Source organism: Mus caroli, unplaced genomic scaffold, assembly GCF_978045245.1.
Source record: "Mus caroli unplaced genomic scaffold, Mus_caroli_1 scaffold_7, whole genome shotgun sequence".
In the NCBI taxonomy this organism is placed as follows: Eukaryota; Metazoa; Chordata; class Mammalia; order Rodentia; family Muridae; genus Mus; species Mus caroli.
Genome location: NW_028227262.1, coordinates 19,539,046 through 19,565,951, shown reverse-complemented (window position 1 = coordinate 19,565,951; position 26,906 = coordinate 19,539,046). Strand labels below are relative to the sequence as shown.

Here is a 26,906-nt window from a genome sequence, read left to right as displayed (position 1 = left end):
AGCTAGCTCAGTTGCCTACACTATCTCAGGCAACCATGCTGCACTTACCCAGATGGAGCAGTTGGGAGAGTTCTCACTGCAGGCTGCCAGTGATCCAGGTCCAGTGATTAGACACAAGAGGACCAGTTTAATGCCCTAATCCTACCAACGATGAATTAGGTGCTTTTAATCCATCTCAATGAGTGAACTTTTTAAAAAGAGAAAAATAATAATTCTGTGATTGACAACAGATAAATAGTACTGAACACTAAATGCGCCAATAAAATACTAAGGTAATAATATTGATAGAATAATAAGCTTGGTGTTAGACTCTAAAGATCTATTCATAGAGTAGATTTTGTCTATCTTAAATCCCATGGCATTTTTATTATATATATATATATATATATATATATATATATATATATATATATATATGTGTGTGTGTGTGTGTGTGTGTGTATATATATATATGTATACAAAAAATATATATATTTGTATCTTTCAAAAACTGCACTTGACTCCCAAACATTAAGGCTAGCCCCAGGACAACCACCCAACAATTGTACCAAGTTTGTAATCTATTTGTATTCCCCACGTAAAAGCTGCCCATTACCCTTCAAACTTCCTGCTGTCACCAGACTCCTGACCTGTTTCCTGCTGATAAGTTCTGAGTGCTCAATATCCTCAGGAAAAGAAATAGCTCATTGTGTACCCGAGGGAGCTCATTCTATGGGAAAGGCCGTGTTCTCTGTGTGACTCTTCCTGCAGTTTATTCACAATTACCTACACAGCAGAGACTATAAAAACGTCTTCGCATCCCCTCTCATCCTAGGAGAGCCAGCTCATGTAGTTTCCATCTTTTATTACCAGAAAGCCTTTTCTCAAATTCATTTTATGATCACTTCTTATGTTTTTAAGTGTTTCTAAAGGCAATGTTGGACCACACCCCATTTTCTCATCTTTGAAATGTTTTCCTATGATGTGATCAATATTATGAGGTTTGGATACAGAAAGGGGGATTACAGATAATGATGAAGAAGAATTTTAAGAAAAGAAAATGTATCAAACAAACACTATTTTTCTCTTTTACTACCTGAAATGGTACTTTGCTGAGGTTTCAGATTGCAAATGAGAATGTTCTTTACCCACTAGATAGCTAGACTCTTCCCATCAGTGGTAGCTAGAGAGACACATGTCACCCCCCTGGAGCCCAGAATGCCAGGAGTCAAAGCATAAATGAGAGCCATGGCCCTCGTTTATAAGTACAAAAAGTTACTAGGTTTCTCTTGCTGTCTACTATTTCCTTCTGCAGTAGGTTTATATAACAATTGCTTAATGATGGACTTGATCTTTATTCCATATTTTGAAATATTGTATTAGACAATTTAACCAAACAGAAGAGACAGTTATAATTTTGTTAGTTATGGAAAATATTTGAGAATACCTTTCTTCTTTAATGACTACAGATGCTGCCCTTGTGTTCTGCTACATTAAAATGATCATTCAACTCTTTAGAATATTTTCTTAATTTTCAACACATTTTATATTACAACCTACATTATGAGACTAACTTCACACTTTTTTAAAGTAACATCATAGGGAAATTATAAATATTCCCACTTTTTAATAAGCTACATGATGTGAGGTGATTGGCTCAATAAACAAACCAAAACAAGAAAGATGTAAGTCCCTCAAGTTTTAAAAACACAAATACACTTCTATCTGTTTGTCCCAGTAAACCTGCATAGAATTCAATATTGAAAAGCTCCCCAAGCGAACATGAAGGAAATCTCAAAAGAAAACTCATGTAGTCTCACAGCAATGCTTAGATAAATGACAGTCATAAAATTAAGTCTTATGAAAATAAATAGAGAATTGTTTTTCATAACAAAGTGCTAATTTAATTGTAATTTCACCATGATATGGATGTTTTCCAATTTTTACTACTGAGAATTTAGAGTGTGAAATCCATTGCTGGTGCTACCGGCCCCCTAATGCTGGTTTATCTCTAACCAATGAAATCACTTGGCATGGGACTATTCACAAAGACCCTGTTGTGGCTTGGAATGTCACCACCGAGAGAAACTCACGTCTAGTCAAGAGTCTGGCTGTGAAGATGTCACAGCTTCTCCATTTCCTCCCACGCCTGTTTAGAAATCATGCTTCTCCCACACCCCGGTTAGTCAACACACCAACCTCAAGGTCATGATTTTGCCTCAGACATTTCACTTTAGGAATATTATAAAGCCAACCTCTTGAAGACTTTCTTATACTCATGTAATCTCATAAACAATATCTTTATAGTGGTCTCACCACCTGTCAATGCACAAGGAGTTAAGGAGTGATGGTTTCCATTTTGTGAAAAGGATTCCTTTGCTGGTCTCCTACACCAAATCACAAATCCATTCTAGAACGTCACCTATTTCACATTATTTACACTTATTATTATTAAACATTCAGTACCTGAAAGGTATAAACATTGTTCAAAAATGATGGAAGAAGAAATCAACCTATTATCTGTACAGAGGTTGTTCTGGATTTTGTTGTTGTTTTTTGTCCGTCTTGTTATTGTTTTTTTCTAGGCTTCAGTCTCTTAAGAAGTACAGGGACATTAATTCTAACTTAGAATTGAGACGGTCTCTTTCCTAGGAGACATAATTAGGGGAAAGACACAATTGATGGAGTGGTGGTTTACATAATGAGAACTGTATCAGCTGGAAAGCTGGACACAGGCACAGTAGGTGAAGTCACTTTTGTGAGCCTAGGAAAGTGTGAACTGGACGCAAACAGAATTGGCTGTGTGTAGAGCAGCACAGGGCTGGGGTCTTCTGCTAGTTTTTCTTGGATTGCCTATTAGGATAAAGGACATCATGTTTTCTTCTTCTTTCTCTCTTTTCACTTTGATTTTCACATTTCTTCTTCCATTCTTCCTTTCTTTTTTCTCTTGTTCTTTTGTTCCTTCTTTCTGTCACTTGAAAGGTGTACTCATGTAGCCTAGGATGGCCTCCAAGTATGTACCTGAGGCTGGCCTTGAACTTCTCATGTCTTCCTTCTCCTTCCAAGTGCTGTGACTCTAAAGGACCAACAGTTATGTGGACACTAGCTCATCCAGTTTGTGGTTTTGTATCAACTCTTCTATCTTCTTATGTTTCTCACTTTTCCAAGAGTGAAGGAGACATGAGACAGAGGCTGATAACAGACTAGAGAAGGGAGAAAGCTGAAAGTCTTCTGTAAATCAAGGAGGACAACTCTATGGCTTCCTGGGGCTAGTCGGTGGTTCATCAATAAGACCCTTTGTGTCTGGAAAATGTGGGCAAGAACTAAAGCCCAGGCCTGGATGATGCTGATAGAACCAGGAAAACCTCTCACATACCAGCCCCAGCAGCTGCCCCTATGTTTCCCAAAGCTTTGAACGTCCTTCACATTGTCCTCGCTTGGCAGTCCTTTTGCTGGTGGTTGAAGCTGACCTGTTGACCCCTCAATCCAATGCTTCATGTCACCTACTGGAGTTCTCCAGGTACCACTCTCCCTGCTATCCTCTCACAGGCACACCTCCTCAGCTCTTTGCAATCCTTAGAGTAAGCCTTTCCATTGAAGATGGTCATACAGTCCCTGTTTCTTAGGTTAGTGGGATCTATTATAATCTCAAACCTTAAGGAAGAGAAAGAAAAAAGTTTAGTTTAGTTGCAGTTTACTTCTAAAATGGCATATTAAGAGATAACAACAAAAATATAATAATCTATGTCCCCAGTGTGTCTTTGCTGATGAGATGAGGCCAATGGATTCTATTTTTTGCCCCTCAGTCTACATCTCATTCTTAGAAGTAAGCAACCATTCAAACAAATAAAAATTGCTCTTAAAGCAAACACAAACTCTGATTTTACTGTCAATGTAAAGTTACCTACCTTTTCTAGCCTTCAGTTTGGTTTACTTAATTAAAAATACAAATGGTTATGTTACTATGTCCTGTTCTTTTGTAGACAGACAATAGAATCTGCTCAAACAGATCTTTAAATGTAATAAACTTTCATAAAGAAATTACATTTGCTCTGTCATAGAATTTCATGCACAGTTGATCTGAAAGCTTCTGTAATAAATAATTTTAAATGTACATTATAGAGTTTGGAGACCCAAGACCTCTCTGAGGCCATAGCCTACCCCTGATATTGACAGACTGGATGACCTTGGATGACCTCTGTTATATCTAAGTCTCTTAGGTTTTTATTTAATTATTAGTCCAAAAGATATATTCTCTCCCATTTTCTCTCCCTCCTTATTCCTTTGCCTCCCAGAAAAATGACTCATAGATATACACTGCTGAAATCAGTGAAGAAAATACCTGCTGATTATTTGATTATTTGATTATTTGATTATTCTCTCCCCCACTTTTTCTAATCTATTTTGATACAAGTACCTCTAGGCATCTTCCTGCAAGCACACTTTCCGATACAAAACAGATGCTCTACAATTACTGCCAAAATGCTAATCTGTCTTCATCATATATCTCTCCCACAGAATGTTCTGAAGGCTTACAGTTCAAAGGAGTAAGGTGTCCCATCTGTCCACAGCCAGGCTTTGCCACTGCCATTGCGGGAGAGCCCTGTCCAATAAGAGTAGAAAAACTCAGAGTAGCTCTGGGGCATGGCAAAATCCTGTGAAAGGCACACAAGAAAAACTTTAGCTTTGAGATGTTTCAATCAGGAGCACAGGGACATGTGGGATCAGTAGAACTTCTAGAAGGATAGCATGGAAATCTCATAGGTCACACACACACACACACACACACACACACACACACACACCAGCAGACTCAAGAAGGAAAGACACCTGCCGTGAAGTCCTTTAGAAATTTGTCCAGTAAGTGTGGGACACATAGATAAAATATACTTTGTCTTAATAAGTATGTAAGTATAGAACAAACATTATATTCATACCTGACCCATTATTCTTGTGGTATAAGATTAAACTCAAAATTGATATAAAATATGAGAGGAACTGAATGTAGTGTGCATGCCACTGATCTCAAAATTCAGGAAGCAGGGGTAGGTGGATCTCTTGAGTTTTCAGGTAGCTTCTTCTACATAGCTCACTCCATGATAGCCAGGAGTACATCAGTCTCAAAATACAGATGAGGGAGGAAGAAAGAGAGAGAGAGAGAGAGAGAGAGAGAGAGAGAGAGAGAGAGAGAGAGAGAGAGAGAGAGAGAGAGAGAGAGAGAGAGAATGGGTAGCCTATATTATGGCTCAGTTAGGAGAGTGCTGGCCTTGCTTGGGTTGAACTTTTGGGTTCAATCCCTGTATCCCAAAAGTAATTTATTTTAATTAATTACATAGTAAAGGTTATTACCATTATTAACGTTATTATAAATTAAAACAAAAGAAAAAATAGGAGAAAATAGGAGAAGGATTTACAGAAAAAGTAAAATTATTCCAAGCAATGGAAAAATTTGGAAATACCAAAAATAGAGACATAAGTGCTATAAGTATCAGGAAAAGAAACTATGAATAAGAACACATTTATGGAGTAAAGAATAAAAGAAGAGGATTTAGAAGGACAACATGAATCTCATACTAGGTAGAAGAGAAAAACATACATTTCCATGTGTGTATGTGTGTGTATGTATGTTTTATCTACACATATAGCCATATACTAACATATGGAAACTCTTTTTCTATATGCAGCCGTTAACAAAAGCATTGTATGCTTTCTTTCATATTTGACTTCCAGCTTTGTTTCTTTATATATGTATGTTTAAATTGAGGTACTCATAGAAGGCCAGAGACTAGTAAGAGGCCACAAGGAGATTTCAAGAGAAAGGAAGTAGAATGCAGGTGGTCTGAAGGCAAGGAATGGAATAGGAAGGGAGAAATGGGGTGCAGATGGGAGAGCATGGTTGATGAGGGAGTATGGGATAGATAACTAACACTAAAGACTGTGGAAAATGCTATGTACAATCCTACTCTATAATCTTGCTAAATATATATACATGTATATACATACGTGTGTTTAAATGGAGTTATCCTATAATGGGGCAGTGCCTCCCAGATAGCATAGGCTATCAAACAAAAAGCCAAGTATCAAAAAGTCTTGGACAGTAAGTAGCCTAGTGGTAGATTGCCTGACTTATATTCATGAAGCCTTGAATTCAAACCCCATCACTGCAAAGAAAATCTCAGTGCCAGGTCTGTGCCACTTCTTTTTAAGCTGTTGGTCAGTGAGTCCCATACACACATGTGTCAATTTGGAGCTTTATTCTTATAGTTGTCAGTCTTCTGGAATGTGATATACACACAATATACATAAAATTCATAGATATGTATGTGTGTATATTTGCAATTTATTATGATCACTCGACTGACTATTTTTCAATTCAAAGCTTTTTAACATTTACAACAGAAAGGCAGGCAGTACTATCATTGCTTTTCTGAGATTGCACCAATATTATTCTTTCCACTCCATCACAAACAGGTAAATTAGGGCATTTTCTACCAGCCCATTGACTGAAGGGGCAGTAAGTATCTGGGGGAGAACACAGCTTATATCCACTTCAGGGATCACTTGTAGCTGTAGGAGTAAGACTTGGCCTTTGTTGTGAGTGTGTGTGGAAATCTGTGGGTCAGAACCTTGGCTCCTTACAATGTTCTTGCCCTGTTTTTTTTTGGGGGGGGGGTTGAGAGGGAGGGACTCCTTCAAATGCTGAGGCTTAGGAGCTTACCAGCTCTTCCTGTGTGCTTATCTTCAGCATGGTGGCATTGTCAGCCAGGCAGAAGTATTCACAGCTCTGCCAGTTCTTACTTTCTTTATAAAACTGGTAACATTTGTCTCCATACCACTTCCATTTTTCTGGGCAAGGACTGCATCTATGTCCTTGGAAGAAAAAAAGAACACCACAGTCTGATTAGTTATCTCTGCATGGACCTGTTTTTTTTCTTTTTTAAGATTTATTTATTATTATATCTTAAGTACACTGTAGCTGTCTTTAGACACACCAGAAGAGGGCATCAGATCTCATTACGGGTGTTTGTGAGCCACCATGTGGTTGCTGGGATTTGAACTTAGGACCTTTGAAAGAGCACTCAGTGCTCTTAACTGCTGAGCCATCTCTCCAACCCCTTCTGCATGGATCTGATGTTTCCACTTTGGAAATAAACAGTGTTTAACATTCCAAGAAGTAACTTACATCTCTCAAATATTTGAGTGAGCAACTGTGCTACTCACTCCACACCAAGAATGACCTATAATCGAAGCAGAACATTCAGTAATAATTGAAACAGATAGTATTTACATGCAGTGTTGGATCTGATGATGAATGACTAAAACCTCCTTGCCTATGCTATGCAGAATATGCCTTCATGAAGTAGTTCATAGGACTACGTTATGATTTGGATATAAAATTCTTCCCGTGGGTTCATAAGCATTGGGGACATAATTTTGAGCTGGTGAGCTTTGGGCACATGATTGATATAGATGTCTTTGATACCATTGATGGACTGACTCCTTGATTGGTTCTGAATCTGATGGCTTTAGGGTCAAGTGATGAAATAGCGGCTAAGTGAGAAGTCGGTCACTGGGGCTGCATCACACATAGCACTTTTTGTGTATACTCTTTTTTTAACCTCAAGGATGGCCTGGTGGAAGCTGCCACACAGTGGCCTTCACCACCATCATAAGCTGACATGTCTAAAGCTGGAACCTAGGTTAATCTTCCCCCTTTTGAATCTGTCTGTCAGGTGTTCTCAGATGTAAGTCCCTTGTACCCATGCTGTATAAGTTATGTGTGTGTTGAGAGACAGTGTGCACTTCCAAACCAAACAAGGAAATACAAAGGGCTGAGAGTAAGATGAAACACATATGTACATTTTACATGGATGAGTAGTAGTGTCATGAGTATCATGGTATGGGTGTCTGGACTTTGGCCTGAGAGTCAGGAACCTACATCTAAGTCTGTATGTGTGTGTGTGTGTGTGTGTGTGTGTGTGTGTGTGAGAGAGAGAGAGAGAGAGAGAGAGAGAGAGAGAGAGAGAGAGAGAGAGAGAGAGAGAGAGAGAGAGATATTTAATCATATCCATGCTTGCACCACTATTTTATTCTGGCGGGGATGGGGATTTGAACACAGTTTACTCTAGGCTACAGATTGAGCCACATAGATCTTGCTTTCTGTTAACTTTTTGCTTTGAGACAGGGATTTACTAAATGACCCTGTGATAAAAACAAAATTTCCCCAGGACACAGCATACCCATGAATGGTATAAGTACATGCATGTAAAGGTGGACGATGTGGATGTGTTTCAGGGGAGATGTATACTTTTGATCAGCGAGATGAAAATGTGCCAGGAAAAAGTATTGCTTCCAGATATTTTGCTTTTGACATGTAGAGCTAGTGAAGCACTGGCCGTAGAGTTCCGAAGCTGAACATGGCTGATTCCTGTGAGCTACTCCTATAAAGTCTCTGTCTGTGTGGGAAGCTTCATGTGACAATAGCTACAACATGGTCAATGCAGCAAAAGTTCAGCAAGGCAACACTCTAAGGCAGATCAATTAGTTTTATGATGCAGGAAAACTTCATCATCCAAAAATACATGGTCAATACATGGTCATTTTTTATTAGTTGTTTTTCAATAGATTATGGGTATGTAGAATATTTGTTTATATTTGTGACCCAGACTTTCTTATATATTGAACTCACAGACTAGATCACTCATTCCTAGTTTCTACCTTTTTATATCTCTTTATATTTAAATTGTTTGTAGTTTATTTGCATACATTTTTTTCTCATTTGCCTTTTTTTTTTTTTGAGCCACCTAGATGAGAATTATTTCTTTGATGATTTAGAATCCGACGAAGAAAAAGAAAAGTCCACTGGGTTGTCAGGGAAACAAGAAAAGAGAGAATTAGGGTAAATGAAGTCTCTAGTCATGTGGAAAACAATCACTTAGAGAAGTATGCCTTGAGACACTGTTTACTGAGAAAAATCACTCACTCGTCTGCTAATGGGGAAGTGGTGTGGGAGGAGATGATGAAACTGCGGTACTTTAGAGTTTCCAATAGAGAAACCAGTTAGGACTGCGAACTGCAGGTTGTTTCCTATGCTTGCGTGGTGGAGGGGGAAGAAGAGAGGGCTGACGCGAAGGTAGTATACCGTGATGCGACTTTCAAGAGGGGAATAGAAAGATGGTGGCTGTTTAACGGGACGCTGAAGCGAGTTTACAGTTATCATCAGTGATCGTTTTGGTTTGCCCATTGTCATTCTCATTACCCTTGATCCTTTGTAAGATGCATATTTTTGAGAAGCATGCCATGGGTGAACTAAAACAACTGTAATATATTTTAAGTTTTCTAAATTTTGAAATAATTCCTGAATGAGTCTAAAAGTTTGAAAATTGTGGTTATAACTTTCCCCACACTTTCCCTGTGCTGGATTACTATGTGTCAATGCAATTGAGGCATAGTCCTGTGTTTAGTTGCTGAGAGTGCTGTTTTGGTTACTCTAAATGGACTACTGTGCTTTGAGTGCTTACATTTGAAGAATCCCTCCCTGCACCGTGATAAAGATGCATATAAGCAATTATAACCCAATGTCTGACCATGATTATGCAGCTCAAACTGTTTATTGAGATGGCAGGAAAAGTACTTCTAAAGAAATACATGATTCTAGATACCCTGATGGGAACTTCGGGTTTAGATAGAACAATTTCTAGAGGCCAGAGTGACAGGGACATGCTCACCTCCACTTTTGTTGTAAAGTTCACGGCACAGTTTTACAGCTACCTGTTGCAGAGTTTCAATGAGTTTTCTGTTCTGGGTCTGGAGAGACTGTAGCTGTCGGGACATGTTCCCCAACTTCTCATCCTTTTCAGTGATGCTGTCTTGCTGGATATTAGACAGCTGGTAGAACTGAAAAACTAAATCATGTGACCAAGTCAGTCTAGACAAGCTCATATGCCTGTTTCTACATTCCACACATGGGGGACACAGTAAAGCATATAGTTTAACAGCTTAGTATAGAGAGCTCAGATTGCCATCTCCAATGGCATAGTTAATTGCATCCTCCTAGGCAAATCTGTATGTCCACCTCTGTTGGAAAATGTGAAGCTGTATTAGTGGCTTTTTTAAAGGCATTTTTTATTAGCCATTTTCTTCATTTACACTTCAAATGATATCCCCCAAACCCCCTACACCCTCCCCCCACACTGCTCCCCAACCTACACACTCCTGCTTCCTGGCCCTGGCCCTGGTACTAGGGCATATGATCTTCACAAGACCAAGGGCCTCTCCTCCATTGATGGCCAACTAGGCCATCCTCTGCTACATATGCAACTAGAGACACAGCTCTGGGGCGGGGGTACTGGTTGTTCACATTGTTATTTCTCCTATAGGGTTACAGACCCCTTTAGCTCCTTGGGTACTTTCTCTAGCTCCTTCACTAGGGGCCCTGTGTTCCATCCAAAACATGACTGTGTGCATCCACTTCTGTGCTTTCAGAGATCGTTTCTATAGTTCATATTAGTGATTTTTAACTTTGCATGTTAAGAACGCCATACCAATCTGTATCCTTGCTCAACAAATATTTTATGCACCTAAAATAAAAAACAAACGAACAAAGCAAAACAAAAAACCCCATAAAACTACAAATCTACCCATCTATTGAGTATTTACTATGTTGAATATATTGGAAAGATGCCACATCCTTTTATTCATTCCATTATTAAAATGTCCTGATCTCATTTTTATATACTTGTGGACTTTCAGTTAGGTTCCATGAGGACAAGTCACTGCTCTGACGTCGCTCAACTAAAAACATTTCAACACAGGCTTGAAGTTTGGTTTTCTAAATCTCAAGAAATGTGTCATAAGTCATGGGAGTTACTTTACATTCCTAAAAGAAAAAGTGATTATAAGGAAGTGCTGTACCAAGATTATGTAAATTTGGGTGTAGAGAGAGCCAACAGGATTTGTTTTTAACTTTTAAATCGAAGTCCACAAATTTAACTTTTACTTTAGCAGAATCAACTTGTGACCTGATCGGATTTGCTGTGTGGCTTTTGCCCAGAGTCACCTTCAGCAGTTCAGGAAGGGGACATAGGTTTCTTAGTCTAGTGAAGGCAATTTACCAGAGTCTATCAAGAAATTTTCCTTCACAACTTTGGAATGGAAAGGGATTATACATGCAATCTTCCTTGTTTGATTTTGAAGCATTCCCCCCCCCCCAAAAAAAATAACTATACTATTTGCAAGCGTTTTTGACAACAGTGATTGAGCACTTCGATGCTCCTTGTGTAGAAGATGGATGTATGCAGAAACCATGTTCCCCTGCACTGTTGGTGCTCTCTAAAGTGCTGGTTTACATACCGCCATGTAAACAGATACAATACTTATCTCAAGCAATGAGTTCTAACCGGAAGATGCTTGCTGTGTTTCAATACTTCAACTTCTAGTCAATTAAATAATCGCCTTTAGAAAGATGATGAGACTCCAGAGTTAAGGTTTTAAGAAACTCATAGCAAGCATAAGTCCTGCATAAACTGAGAAATTAGGAACCTTCCCCAGAATAGAATGCAGACTTACACACAAGGCCCAGGGCTGCCAGGCCGACGAGCAGCACCAAACACAAGGTCAGCAGGGTCAGGGCCACTGGGCGCCAAACTGAAGAAGGTGTCCCATTCTCTGTGGGGAACAAGGAGAAAGTATGAGTGGCCCTTTCTTCTCTTGGATTAATGTCAGTTGCCATCAGGTACAGAGGTTGGAACACCTTCTAGATGCAAAATAAAGGTGGTAAGGACTTTGTCCTCTGTCCTCAGAGTCTTGGTCACAAAATCCTTTAAGCCTTACTTTGTATATCTAGTTCATTCACAGGTCCTCTCTTCAAGGTCTACATTATGCTTTAGCATGACTTTTTTTTTTCCAAGACAGGGTTTCTCTTTATTACCCTGGCTGTCCTGGAACTCACTTTGTAGACCAGGCTGGCCTCAAACTCAGAAATCCGCCTGCCTCTGCCTCCCAAGTGCTGGGATTAAAGGCATGTGCCACCACACCCAGCTCTTACCATGACTTTTAAATGGTTATTTTTAGAGCCTTATGCTCGTCAAGATTCTGACTATGGAGGCCAAGTGTGGTTGTACACACTTTTAGTCCCAGCACTCAGGAGGCAGAGGCAGGAAGTTCTCTATGGGTTGGAGGCCAGACTGGAAAGTTCCAGGTCAGTTAGAGTTGCATTGTGAGACCCTGTCTTACACACACAAGAAGCCAAAAACCCAACAATGACAAAAATGTTGACTGAACAATTGTTACATATGCCTGATATGAAGCTAGGTGTGAAGTGCCTATAATCCCAGCAGAATAGGGAAAGATAGGTATCAGAAGGTCAAGGTCATCTTTAACTGCATTAGAGAGTTAGAGAACAACCAGTGTTGACACAAACAAACAAACAAACAAACCAAAACCCCAAGAATCTCAAACCTTACCAAGCAGCAACTTTATGCATCATCAATTCATTTGTTCTTAACTTTGTACAATATGCCCAGTATTCCATCTAAAGTATGTGTCTTTAGGAAAACAAATGATATGTTTACCATCAGAAATGATGGCTTTACTGCTTCTTTTTGGAGTCTCCTGCATGAAAGTCATTATTTGTAAGTGTGTTACATATTCATTTACTAGATTTATGTCTTCTCCAAACTAAATTATAAAGGAACATGACTGTCAATTTCTCAGAGCTGGGTGTAAAAATATCAAGCTTCATACCAGTCAAAAATTAATTTAAAACATAGAAACACTATAGACAGTATCTTCTTCTTGACTTTGTCACCATGGTTTGACCTGTCACATCGGAGTAGCAGCTGCATCACAAGGACACCCATCCCTGGTGAGATCATCTATTTGTGTTATGACTAAAGGCCAATGACAGAGTTTAATTCTCTTTGCAGATACTATCTGGAGTTTGTGATAGAACAAAAGCAGAGTAGAACCCATATATTCTATTCTCTCTAGGCTCCATTTAATTGAGAAGGCAAGTCAGGTTCTAAACCAGAAAGAATCTATACAAATTCACTTCCAACTCACTGAAAATACACAACAAAGCTTTTAGGGAATTAGGCAGGCTATCATCACTCTTTCTTCTGTCCTCAAAGTCCACCCACCAATCCTATCCCCAGCTTAGTAGCAGACCACCAATTGTAGCTACTCCTTCTTTGGCCCCTAACATATTGGCCTTCATACACTGATAATGGGAGACTTCAAAACCTCATTCTCATCAATAGACAGGTCATCCAGACAAAACCAAATAGAGAAATGCTGGTGCTAACTGATGTCATAAACAAAATGGACCTAACAGATACTCACTGAACATTCCACCCAAACACAGAAGGATATAGCTTCTTCTCAGTAGCCCATGAAACTTTCTCCAAAATTGACCACATATTAGGGCCCAAAGCAAGTCTCAGTAGATACAAGAAAATTGAAATAGCACTCGGCATCCTCTCTGAGCACTGTGGACTAAAGCTAGATATCAATAACAACAGAAACAAGAGAAAGCTTACAAACTCGTGGAACCTGAACAACTCACTACTGAATGAAAAATATATCAAGACAGAAATTAAAAACATTTTAGGATTGAATGAAAATGAAAATACAATATATGCAAACTTATGGGAAGTAATGCAGGTGGTTCTAACAGGCAAGCCATAGTACTAATTGCCCACATTAAGAAAAAAAGAAGAAGATACCTCATATCAGTAAATTAGTAACACATCTGATAGTTCAAGAACAAAAAGAAGGAATAACACACTCAAAGGAGGAGATGACAAGAAATAATTAAACACAGGATGAAATCAACAAAATAGGAATGAAAAAAATTTAAAAATTCAATGAAACAAAGAGTTGGTACCTTGAGAAAAACAATAAAATTAACAGATTCTTACCTAAATTAACTAAACATTAAGGACGAAAAGACATAATTAACAAAGTTAAAAACAAAATGGGGACATGACAGTAGATACCAAGAAAATCCAGATAATCATAGGGATATACTTTAACAACATATACTTTATCACATTAGAAAATCTAAAGAAATGAACAATTTTCTTGATGTGTGTGTGTGTGTGTGAGAGAGAGATGAACCAAATTAAATAAAGACCAGATAAGCAATGTAAGTTGACCTACAACTTCTAGTGAAATGGAAGCATTCACTAAAATCTATCTACATACTAAGGCCAGACTAGATAACATGGAATTTTACCAACTTTCAAAGGAGATTTCACTCCAGTATTTTTCAAATTATTCCACAAAATAGAAATAGAAGGAATGCTGTCAATTTTTTTTCATAGAGTCATAGTTGCTCGGATATGTAAACAACATACATTCTCAACAAAGAAAGAGAATTACAGACCAATTACCATGATGAGCATAGCTGCAAAAGTTATCAGTAAAATATTTGCAAACCAAATCCAAGAACACATTAAAAAGATCATCCACCATGACCAAGTACACTTCATCCCAGAGATTCAGGAACAGTTCAACATATAAATTCAATAAATGTAATCTACCATATTAAAGACAAAACCTACAATATCATCTCATTAGATGCCTTTGGTGAAATTCAACACCCCTTCATGATAATAGTCCTGGAAAGATTAGGGAAGGCATAAAAGAAACATGCCTCAAATTAATAGAGGCAAGTTCTAGCAACTCCACTGACCATATCAACCCAAATGGAGAGAAAAATCAAGGCATTTCCACTAAAACAAGAAAGACAAAGTTGTCCACTGCCCATATCTATTTAACACAGCACTTAAAGTGTTTGCTACAGAAATATGACAACTGAAAGATATCAACAGATCACAAATAGGAAGGACGCAAGCCAATGCATCTTTATTTGCAGATAATAAGATAGTATTCATAAGTGACTTTAAAAATTCCACCAGCAAACTCCTACAACTGATAAACACTTTTATCTATGTAGCAGGATATAAAATTGATACACAAATCTAGTAGCTTTTCTATATACAATAGAAAAACAGAAAAAGAAGTGAGGGAAACAGTACCTTTAACAATAGCTTAAAAAAACAAACTATATTATGGCAACTCTAACCAGGAAAATTAAAGATTGTACAATAAAAACTTTAAGACACTGAAGAAAAAAATGAGTAAGGCATCACAAGATAGAAAGATCTCCAGTGACCAGTAGGATTATTATTGTAGAAATGACAATCTTAGCAAAAGCAAGCTATAGATTCAATTCAATTCCCATCACAATTCCAACGCAATTCTTCACAGAATTTGAAAGGACAACTGTCAGTTTCATATGGAAACACAAAGAGCCAGGAAGAGCTCTCAAACTGTAGTACAGAGCTATAGGAGTAAAAACTATATTACATTGGCAGAGAACAAACACATTTATCAATGGGATCTAGTCAAGGCCACAGACATAAATTGACATCCCCATGAATACCTGATTTTTGGTGAAGAAGTCAGAAATATACCCTAAACAAAAGACAGCATCTTCAACAAATGATGCGAGTCAAATTGGACAGTGGCATGTATAAGAATCCAAATAGGTCCATACTTGTCACTGTGTACAAAACAATCAAATTCACTCCAAATGGATCGAAGATCTCAACATAAGGTTAGTTACACTCTGCTAGAAGAGAAAGTAGGGAATAATCTTGAGCTCATTGCCACAAGAAAAGACTTTCTGAACAGAACACCTTTTCCACAGTTAATAAGATGAACAATTAATAATTGGGACCTCATAAAACTGAAAAGCTTCTGAATGGCAAAGGACACTGTCACTTTACCAACAACACACCCAATAGAGGGATGATATTCAAGTATATAAAGAACTCAAAACTCAGTCATCAAGAAAACAAATTATTCAACCCCATAGGAAGAACAACATCAACCAAGCAGATCCCCAAGAACTCTCAGGTACTAAGCCATCAACAAAGGAGTACACATAGCTCCAGCTGCATATGTAGCAGGGGATACCTTGTCATGCATCAATGGAAGGAGAGACCCTTGGTCCTATGAACGCTGGATAGATGCCCCAGTGTAGGGGAACACCCTCACAGAAGCAGAGGGAGGGAAGATGTGATAGGGTGAAAACCAGGAAAGGGGATAACATTTGAAATGTAAATAAAGAAAATATCCAATAAAAATTTCAGATCTTGCAGGAATTCTATCTTAAAGGAACTCATTATTTACCCAGGCAAATAAATATTTCCCTTCTTCACTTGTCAATTTGTGATCTTGGCAGCATTTTGTTTAGGAGCCAGCCACATGAGCCAAGCCTTCTGGTCTGACTACCCTGCAGCTTCTATCTATTTAATTGGGCAAGTAGCTGATACAGTCTCTGTTCCTTGGTTATTGACACCTCTCATTTCCACCCCTGAATGCATCACTGCTGTCTTACTTGATTATCTTGTTGCCAATCTTTCCTTATTCCTCTAATCCTTCCCACAAAAAAATTTTTTTCAAAAACACTTCTCTATTCTTTCCCAAAAATATCCTCCCTAAGAGGGAAGCTCAAATTTTCTGTTGCTCTGTACAAATACTTTTGTGACAATTAGATTCAAATTAAAGACAACCTTTAGTCTTACATGAAAGGGTCTCTACAGCAATTCCCTTGGTTGTTTGATCTTCTAAAATCCTACAGCATCACTGTTCCCCAAAGTAGTTCACTGACTTGTGAGGGATCTTAACGATCTTCCAGCAGACCACAAACTAATAAAAAAATCCACGTCTTTTCTCAAGTCTCAAGAGTTAATTATGAGGAGTGTCACTGAACTCTTTAACTGTGAATTCTCTCTATAGATGAAAGGACTCAGGTGGGTAGCTTTCAGGTGAAATTAACATTGTAGGGTGATTTTTCTAGGTATTCTAACTGGACGTCTCACAGAACAACTTGGCTCAAATACAGTGTCAAAGAGCTACTACAAATATTCTGCATGGGAATAAGTAAAATTCCTACAAACCAACTTGGGGCAATGGATGGATTATAAGATCACTTGAATAAGTAGTGCCCAATTTAAAGACAAAAGTGTGATACTATTCTAGTAATGGTCTAAATTTGTCAATCTACTAAAATTTTCTATTCTCTGAATAAACATGTTTTCCCATAAAAAATGGGGTACGGAGCTAAATGTAAAATTCTCAAAAGAAGATACACAAATGGCTGAGAAACACTCAAAGAAATATTCAACTTCTTTAGTTATTAGGGAATTGCAAAAAAAAAAAAAAAAAACTACCTTGAGATTTCTTTCTACACCAGTTGGAATGCCCAAGATTAATAAAACAAAGAAGAATGAGAAACACCAATAGTCCAGATACAAGCTCTTTGATCTGCAATGTTGACCTTCATGCAAGACTCACTAATGAATGAAGTTGTGGTAGTAACTACCCAATATCTAATTAGATTTAAGGCTAACCTCATGAAATGGAATCCATTGCCAACAATTCTCAGATGGCTTAGAACCTGAGACTAGATTGGCCAGAGCTCTAGGGGAAAACTAAACACTACTGTTCTGCTAAAGGAACATAGCAATAAAATGACTTCTAATGATGTTGTTCTGCTATACTCATAGATGTGTGCCTTGGTTAACCATCATCAGAGATGTTTCCTCCTGTAACAGTTGGTAGCAGAGACCCACAGCCAATGTGCAGAGAGTGAAACCTTAGGAATTGAAGTCATACCTCAAGCTGTACTACAGAGCAATTGTGATAAAAACTTCATGGTATTAGTACAAGTGACAGACAGGTAGATCAATGGAATAGAACTGAAAGCACAGAAATGAACCCACACACCTATGGTCACTTGATCTTTGACAAAGGAGCTAGAACCATCCAGTGGAAAAAAGACAGCATTTTCAACAAATGCTGCTGGCTCAACCGACAGTTTGCATGTAGAAGAATGTGAACCCATCTATTCTTATCACCTTATACAAAGCTCAAATATAAGTGGATCAAGGACCTCCACATAAAACTGGAAACACTGAAACTTATAGAGGAGAAAGTGGGGAAGAGCCTCAAACATATGGGCACGGGGGAAAAAAAATTCCTGAACAGAACACCAATGGCTTGTTCTGTAAGATCAAGAATTGACAAATGGGAACAGTGTAAAATTTCAAAGTTTTTATAAGGCAAAGGACACTGTCAATAAGACACAAAGGCCACCAACAGATTGGGAAAAGATCTTTACCAATCCTACTTCCAATAGAGGGCTAATATCCAATATATACAAAGAACTCAAGAAGTTAGACTCCAGAGAACCAAATAACCCTATTAAAAATTTTGGTTCAGAGCTAAACAAAGAATTCTAAACTGAGGAATACCGAATGGCTTAGAAGCATCTAAAAAAAATGTTCAACATCATTAGTCATCAGGGAAATGCAAATCAAAACAACCCTGAGATTCCACCTCATGCCAGTCAGAATGGCTAAGATCAAAAACTCAGGTGACACCAGATGCTGGAAAGGATGTGGAGAAAGAGGAACTCTCCTCCACTGTAGGTGGGATTGCAAGCTGGTACAACCACTCTGGAAATCAGTTTGGCAGTCCCTCAGAAAACTGGACATACAACTACTGGAGTATCCAGCAGTACCACTCCTAGGCATATACTCAGAAGATGTTCCAACACGTAATAAGGACACATGCTCCACTATGATCATAGCAGCCTTATTTATAATAATAGCCAGAAGCTGGAAAGAATCCAGATGTCCCCCAATGGAGGAATGGATACAGAAAATGTGGTACATTTACACAATGGAGTACTATGCAACTATTAAAAACAATGAATTTATGAAATTCTTAGGCAAATGGATGAATCTGGAGGATATCTTGAGTTAGGTAACCCAATCATAAAAGAACACACATGATATGCACTCACTGATAAATGGATATTAGCCCAGAAGCTCAGAATACCCAATATACAATTCGCAAAATACATGAAACTCAAGAAAAAGGAAGACCAAAATGTGGATATTTCGATCCTGCTTAAAAGGGAGAACAAAATACCCATGGAAGGAGTTACAGAGACAAAATATGAAGCAGAGACTGAAGGAATAACCATTCGGAGATTGCCCCACCTGGGGATCCATCCTATATACAACCACCAAATCCAGACATTACTGTGGATACTAACAAGAACTTGCTGACAGAAGCCTGATATAGCTGTCTCCTGAGAGGATCTGCCAGTGCCTGACAAATACAGAAGTGGAAGTTCACAGCCATCCATTGGGCAGAGTATACTGTACCTAATGAAGGAGCTAAAGAAAGGATCCAAGGAGCTGAAGGGTTTGTAGCCCCATAGGAGGAACAACATGAACTAACCAGTACCCCCAGAACTCCCTGAGACTAAACCACCAACCAAAGAAAACACATGGTGGGACTCATGGCTCTAGCTGCATATGGAGCTGAGGATGGTCTAGTCGGCCATCAGTGGGAGGAGGGGCCCTTGGTCCTATGAAGGTTCTATGCCTTAGTATAGGGAATGCCAGGTCCAGGAAGAGGGATTGGATGGGATGGTGAGCAGGGCAAGAGGGAAAGGGATAGGGGATTTTTGGAGGGGAAACCAGGAAAGAGGATAACATTTGAAATGTAAATAAAGAAATTTTCTAATAAAAAATAAAAATATAAAGTCAACAGAAAGAAAGGAAGAGAAAGAAAGAAAGAGAAAGAAAGAAAGAAAGAAAGAAAGAAAGAAAGAAAGAAAGAAAGAAAGAAAGAAAGAAAGAAAGAAAGAAAGAAAGAAAGGAATCTCAGTCATACATGGGACTCCTCCATCAAATCCTTCCCCTGGGGTCAAGGACTCTTCCAGAAGAGGAGTCAGAGAAAGTGAAGAGCCATGTTTTCATTGTGAAAACATGGATTTGTAAACACAGGTGGACCAATGCATATATGAACTCACAGACTGTGGCAACAGGCACAGGCCTTGCATAGGTTTGCATCCACTGGGATTCCAGCACTGAAATAGGAAGTGAATACAAGCTACTATCCCTAACCTAGAAGCTGCCTCCGACTAACAACCAGTTGCAAATAAAGATGAGTTTGCTCTAATGGAATCTCACTGGGGCAATAAACCACTTTTAAGAGCAGGCCCCATGTCCAGCAGTAGATAACCAACACAGAATGAACTCAACAGCAACTTTGGGGTTTCTTTGTCTTATAATGTTTAGTCAGGGCATTAATTTTATTTATTTTAATTTTACTGTTATTCTTATTTAGCTTACAAGTTCTTTGCACGTAGATTACAGCTTTCAGTTCTGTGCTTTTGTGGGATTCTTGTGTGTGCTAATGTGTTTCTCTTGTGTTATATATGATTCTTGTGCTTTTTGTCTGGCTCTTTTGCTTATGTTTGTTTTGTTCTATTCCAATTTGTCTGATTTTAGTTTTTCTTATTTTATTTTATCATTATTATTCATATTCCTGTTTGGTTTCCCATAAAAGATAGAGAGGGTATAGATTTAAATGGGACAGAAGAAATGGATGATCTTGGAAGAGCTGGGGGACAGGAAATTGTCATCAGGAATAGTGTATGAGAAAAATCTACTTTTAATAAAGTCAAAATAGAAAAAAACCCACTTTCTTCCAGAGATATCCTCTATATTATATATTCTAATACAATGATGTGAGTTAGCTATTATTGCCACAGTGAAGCAGGAAAGTTTGCATGGACATAAGAGATATGCTGCCTATCTTCCTGAACTTACACTGAGTAAGGAAAATATGCCAAAATTCATAGAGGAGACATATGAGTATATTTTATTTTATATTTTAAAATGTGACTCACATTTCTTAACAATCATCTCTATAGACAGCTCATATTCTATTTAGAAGAAATGTCAAAGCACATTTCATCAATGATAACAATTTCATTACGACCTTACCTGATTTAATGACTTTACTGAATTTGGGATGAAAGTCCCAGAACATACTCTTCATTAGCCAGACCCTATCCATTCTTTTCTTGTTTTCTTAAGTATGCTCCTGTTGCTCTAATGATGTCCTCACAGAACCCTTCTGTTATGTCTTGCAGTCCTCAGAGTTATTTCTCCCTTAGTTCCCAGGGTTCTTCCTGCCTCTGCTTCTGCAACCAAGCTCCCACGATAGAATGGCACTGAACTTAAAAGTTTCCCTTTTTCCTGGATGCTGTTTTTCCCCCTGGATGCTTTTCTTCTTGCTGTGAGTCTAAAGTTTCTTAATTCTGCCCCAAATGTTCCCAACAAGATTGAACTATCTCTCTGGGGACCACCCCCACCTTAAAAATTTATTTCACAAAAATAGCTGCCTGGGAGGTACTTAATTTTGGCTTGGCTTTCTTGTAGTTTTTGGGTTTTAAAAAAGAATCCCTGTGCTTGTCTCCTGGGGCATGTTTAGAAAGGGGTGTAGATAGGCCAAAGAATGATATAAACATCTCCAGGAATGCTGAGATATATATAGAAGAGAACACCATCTTCCTGTGTTCTCTAAATACTGCTATGCTATAAAATGCTAGAGCGCCAGAGTCAAGTTTTGAATACAAACCCTTTTGTTGTTACAGGAAACTTGGCGGATAAAGAGTATTGTCATACTTGATTAGTTATTCTTCAGCAGCAGCAGAGGAAAACTCTACACTGCCCCAAACCAAGAAATAAACCAGATATCATTAAACAAGGGCTGTGAAGATAGCTCTGGAAGCTAAGGGGTCTTAGAAGCTAGAACAGAGTTTAACTTAAGCAATTTGTGCAAGGCCACGCTAGATACTTGTGACAGAGCATGGATGCATTCATCGTGCTTAGCCCTGTACTTTGTGCATTCCATTTCTTCCTATGAAGACTTCCCATCTTCAGCTGAGTAGTTCCCCGTGACCCTTTGTGAGTTCTGTTGTGATTATCGAAGTCAGTTTATAGTGATCTCAATTCTAGTCCAAATCACTATCTCATTTTCCACCTCCAAACTGTTATTTGACTTAATTTTTTTGCCTCGTGATACATTCTACTTCTGGCATTATGCACCAGGCTAATTGTTCTTTTCTGATGTCCTCTCCAAACTGTCATCCACACAGTGGAAAAGTCACCTGGTGTTCCATCTTGCTTTTCTGGCAAATCCAGGCTGACCCTTGTAGACCTGTGACAATTGACACCTCTTGGGATGTACAAAGCAAACTGTTGATTTAGATTATTCTGTGCTTGCCAATGCCTCAAAAAGTAGCACCTCCCCAGTGCCCACGATGGTGTTTAATATTTAGTGGGTATGCCTGAAAGATTTATGAGATCACAGGAATGTGACTTGTACCTTACTGCTGCAATGACAGATGTGTAGAAATGAAACTAAAAAGCTGGGAGAAAAAAACTGCAACAGCATCACATTAATAAGAATAGGACAAAACTGAAACAGAATTGACTTTTAAATATGTTTTTCAAATTATTACTAATGAGAGTGTATTTTTTGTATCCTTTCAGTAGAATAGCATTTCCACCGCAGCAGGAATCTTGTTCATTCTGTGACGTCATTGCCCTATTCTTGATGTTGTTTATGTGAGCTAGCCATCCTGGGGTTCTTTGTAATTTACAGTGTGGTTAGACTCTTTCCCATCTTAAAAAAAATAAATAAATTTAAAATGTCCTCACCCCATCTTGTGGCACCTCGGCAACAACGTATTATATTTTCTACAACGAAGATGAAGAGACAAGATGATAAAAATCATAAATAGTTTTCCATCATCAGCAGCCCATTTTTGAGCTGTTGCTATAAAATAACCAATAGCTTGACCTGAGGTGTTGATCCACAGCAGTGACCCTAACTCTTGGGACACTGAGATAGGAAGAGTTTTTGAGCTGAGGAGCACTCTGAGCCACGTAGGGAGATGATTATGAGGATAAATGAACTTCTGTTTCCTCCTTATTGTTGAAATAATGAGCTGTGTTTAGTCTTCTTTTAAATGTTCTGCAGTATGTTAATTTTAACATTCCACTCTTGCCTTGCATTGTGTCTCTCACTATTTCCCGTTTACTCTGCAAGTGTTCCAGGTGCTTATTCCTACCCGAGCCCTACCTCCACTCTCTCTGCTGCTCCATTCTAGCAGCCTCTGGCTGGGTCTTTATGTCCGCCAGGCTACGTACGGTAGGCATTCCCTGAATTGTTTCCTTGTCAGTTGATTTTGTTTTGTAGATTTCTGGTTTTATATATCCTCCCTCAGTGATATAATTTACTCATGTTAATTTTAATTTCTATTCCTACTATTTAAATGATTTATTCATTTATATGATTGCTACATAGGAATCCAGCTCAAAATTCTTACCCTGAACCCAGTTTCTTACTACGTCTTTATTTAACCCCAACCTCTTACCTTGAACTCAGATTCTTCAAATATATGGGTCTTTAGACAGCTCCAAGTGTGTCTCACCTTCCAGACCCTTGGACTCAGGCTGAATTTGTCACCCTATGATTCTTCCTACAGGTCATGACAACACCTCTACACAACCCCTGATAGCAGCACCTAGAGCATGTCTGAGTCAACCTTGAACTCTCAGTCAACCTTGAACTCACATAGCTTGTCTCTTCACTGATAACCTGAAGCCATCCTTGAAGCTCCTTCCCTTCAATATCTATCACTCTCTCCTCTTCCTTCTTACTCTTCTTCCTCAGTCGAGGAAGTACCTGGGCTAGAGATAAAACAGGACATTGACTCATTCAGGTCTGTGGATTCTCCTTCAGCCCATCATCAGCATAGCCTAGAGATTCTTCTAATGATAGATCATTTGTCTCCCTGTATCTTTCTCCTCTTCATTAATCTCATTTAGAACAGACCTAAAATACTTTAGGGAGCCTAAAAGATTCTCCTTGGCTCTCCAAAGCTACTCCTCATGGCTGCCCCTCAGCTCTGTGCCACAGCTATACTTACTGCAAAGAGTTCTCTGAAAACACAGAGCTCCTTACAATCCTCTTCACATTCCTCTCATAAGTCTCTCTGTAGAGCATCCTCAGCCTGGACATTCCCTATCCTGGCTCTTTATAATAGGGAAAAATCTTAAAATCAATTCAATACAATGGATACTCTCTCCAGACCTTCTTGGGTCTCCTTTAGTCCCTAGACACAGATGGCCAGGCTTTCTTGTGCTTGCACGTGCTTCTTGGTAGTATGGTATTATATGTAAAGCTGAGTTGGGAACCCGTTTCCCTCATAGCTCATAGCGGATGGTCTGCAGTGTTTAGTACTCTGTGCCCAGTCCTTGGCATACTTAATCTGAATTTGTGGAAGTTTGGTGTACAGTTATTTCTTTTGTTTTTGACTTTCTGCCTTCATAACTGTTTTGTATTTTTAGATAAGCACAATTGTTATATGGATAACATTAAAAATCTCAAAAACGCCTGTGGTATTTATTTCAAACAGTTAAAAAAATACAGTTTAAAAAAGTGTCCACTTATATTTTGTCACAGCATCATACTGAATCTGAAATTTCCCCAAATTCTGATTTCTACTGCTATTTCTATAGCTGAGGTATGTAAAAAATGTTTTCTTACAAAAAGTTTTTATGACATTCCTGTAAATGTTTGAGTATCACAAGACGAAACGGAGATATCACACAGGGAGGCTGAAGAAACCTTTTCCAGATGTTGGCCTCTGAGTCACTTCCTTGTAACCTTCCCTCCCACTGTTCCAGCTTCCATTTCTTACAAGGAGGCTGCCAAGTGCTGTACCAAGTGTTTCATCTTGCCCCACCTCTGTCTCCACCCTTCGATCTTGAGGTACTTATTTGTGCACACTGTTCCTGCTTATGCAGATCATTAACCCTTCTCTAGGCAAAGGCGAAAAAATGAAATTGCACGTTGTCCTCTTGAAACTACGGCCCTGGGCACTGATTGTTCATGATGTTTGTGGGAAGAAGGCCTTTTCAACTGTTTCACTCACTTCCCGCCCCATCCATCCTTCTTCCTGCAGCCGCTGAGCTCCAGGTGAAAGAAGCTGGAAATCCCCTACATCCTTTAAACAACTCTCTGGATAGTTTAGTGGGAAAACAAGAAACCATATCAGTAAGCCTCAGACGGGCACTCACTGATAAAAAGAAAGTGTATGGAATGGCTTTACGGAGAAAAGGGGTTTTTGTTACTTCTGTTTACTGTTAGCTAAAGCTAATATGAACAAACTTGCATCTGGCACTTAAAGCAATGCCAGGCACAGCATGGGCATTAATGCCTACTTCCCATCTTTAATGCTTTATAAGCAATGCCACTGAATCCCAGGGCACTAAGGTCACAAAGTGGTAAGAAGCCCACCAGGTATCAGAACTTGAACATACAGGATGCAATCTGCACTACTGAGTCTTAGCTCTAGAACCAAGTGGACTGTCTGCTGTAGACCAACCAGATGAACCCCTATGTGTGTGGATTATGAAAATGAGTAGAACTGGAAAATTCCACCCTATTGTAAGATAAATAACGGTAACAAAAATAGTAAGACATAAGCCAAATTAAATGGCTTCTAAGTATGATTTAATAATTTCAATATTTTTAAATCAACAGAGCAAAGGGGGACAGAATATGCTGGTGCCTGCTTATAACCCAGCTACTGAGGAAGCAGTGATAGGAAGGTCGCAGGTTTGAGGCCAGTAGGCAACTTAGGAAGATACTGTCTCCCACTGAATTAAACCAAGTCTACAGAGTGGCTCACTTTTATGCTGTTGCCTATCAGAGGAAAGCCCTAGGTTTAATCTCAGTCACAAATCACAGAATTTCAGACCTAAGGGGAAACGAAATATTAGGATTTACTTCCGATGCCCTTGATATAACAAAGGGTGAAACCAATACCTGACTCTGACATGGCTCCTCCAAAATCTTGCGGATTCAAGATGCAGATATTCGAACAAATACCCGAGTTAATTTGCCTCCTTGGAAATCTCTCCCTTAAAGTTAAGAGTTCAAAACGGACAAAAATGAAATGGTCGTTTTTATTACCCTAAATTTCCAAATCCCATCACAGGTGACAGTCCACATGGACAGCAACAAGCTGGCCCGATTTGGCCTTCCCGAGAAAGGAAAAGGAAACAATGTTGCTTTAAGGTATTCACCATCTCTTCTTTCCATGCTGTATCTAATTGGAAAGCTCACATTCTCTCCTTGCAAAATGCTAAGCCAGCAATACAGTGTTAGAGAATCAGATGCCCGTGTGTATGCTGGTTCCATTTTTCAAATGTTACATTCGTGTAGACAAGTTGTGCAAAGTGCAGTTACCTCTCACTGTAAGCTATGGGAAGATTCCCTCCCTTCCCTCCGCCTTGCACATGCCTCGGAAAAGTGCCTCATCTCACGATTTTCTCCAGAGCTCTGATCTGCTTGGATTCGGGGAGACAGAAGCAAGTACCTGAGTGCCTGGGCTCTGCACGTCTGGTGACAGTGGAGGTTCCAGAATACAGGCTTATGGTGGTGTCATCATCATCGAGCATGTCCCTTGTGCTGCTGTATTTGGCCTGCATCCTGATTCCTGCAGAGATGCGGGTGAGATGTGCTCAGATTGCTCGAGGCCGCCTGTCTACCCTCTGATACCTCAGGAAACCAGGCACTGAGAGGCATTCTTAATAGTCTTTCCCTGCAGGCAGCAAGGGAAGCCTCTGACTCCAGTTCCTGCATGGAGAGGCCCGGCCCCTCCCCTCTGAGCCTGTATTCAGAATGCCAAGTTAGTCTGGCTGAGGGGAAATCGCGTGTGTTTTCTGGCTGGGCGGTCTGTGAACAGTTATTAAAATATCTGCCTTTTACAGACCCTGTGTGTATCTGCTTACAAATCTTTCAGAGTTGGAAGGTGGGGATGATGACCCCTTCCCAGCACCACTGAAGGTCCTCTGAGTCTAAAGCATAATCAGAACTGGACTTTTTTTTTTCCCAGTATTTATCACAATCTGATTACTCACCTGTACCTTTGGGGAAGGAGGAGAGACTCTTCCTGTATCCAAAGGCAGAGA

General features: G+C 39.1%; 1 protein-coding gene across 1 annotated transcript; it reads right to left on the bottom strand.

The window, feature by feature from the left end:
• Positions 1 to 448: 448 nt before the first annotated feature.
• Clec1a (C-type lectin domain family 1 member A) lies at positions 449 to 26,533 on the bottom strand. The gene is made up of 6 exons (XM_021165637.2): positions 26,312 to 26,533; positions 11,548 to 11,646; positions 9,708 to 9,884; positions 6,698 to 6,849; positions 4,516 to 4,634; positions 449 to 3,633 (listed from the first exon to the last, which is right to left on the bottom strand). Exons 1-6 carry the CDS (start codon positions 26,421 to 26,423, stop codon positions 3,483 to 3,485), a joined length of 810 nt encoding a protein of 269 aa, XP_021021296.1. The 5' UTR covers positions 26,424 to 26,533; the 3' UTR covers positions 449 to 3,482.
• Positions 26,534 to 26,906: the final 373 nt, after the last annotated feature.

What these genes read in the sequence shown, in the direction of transcription:
- Clec1a (XM_021165637.2), bottom strand. Translation starts at nt 26,423, where the DNA reads ATGCAGGCCAAATACAGCAGCACAAGGGACATGCTCGATGATGATGAC. An exon ending in TGCAGAGCCCAGGCACTCAG is followed by an intron (nt 11,647 to 26,311) that starts GTACTTGCTTCT and finishes TGTTCCCCACAG; the next exon opens with AGAATGGGACACCTTCTTCA. An exon ending in GGCAGCCCTGGGCCTTGTGT is followed by an intron (nt 9,885 to 11,547) that starts GTAAGTCTGCAT and finishes CACATGATTTAG; the next exon opens with TTTTTCAGTTCTACCAGCTG.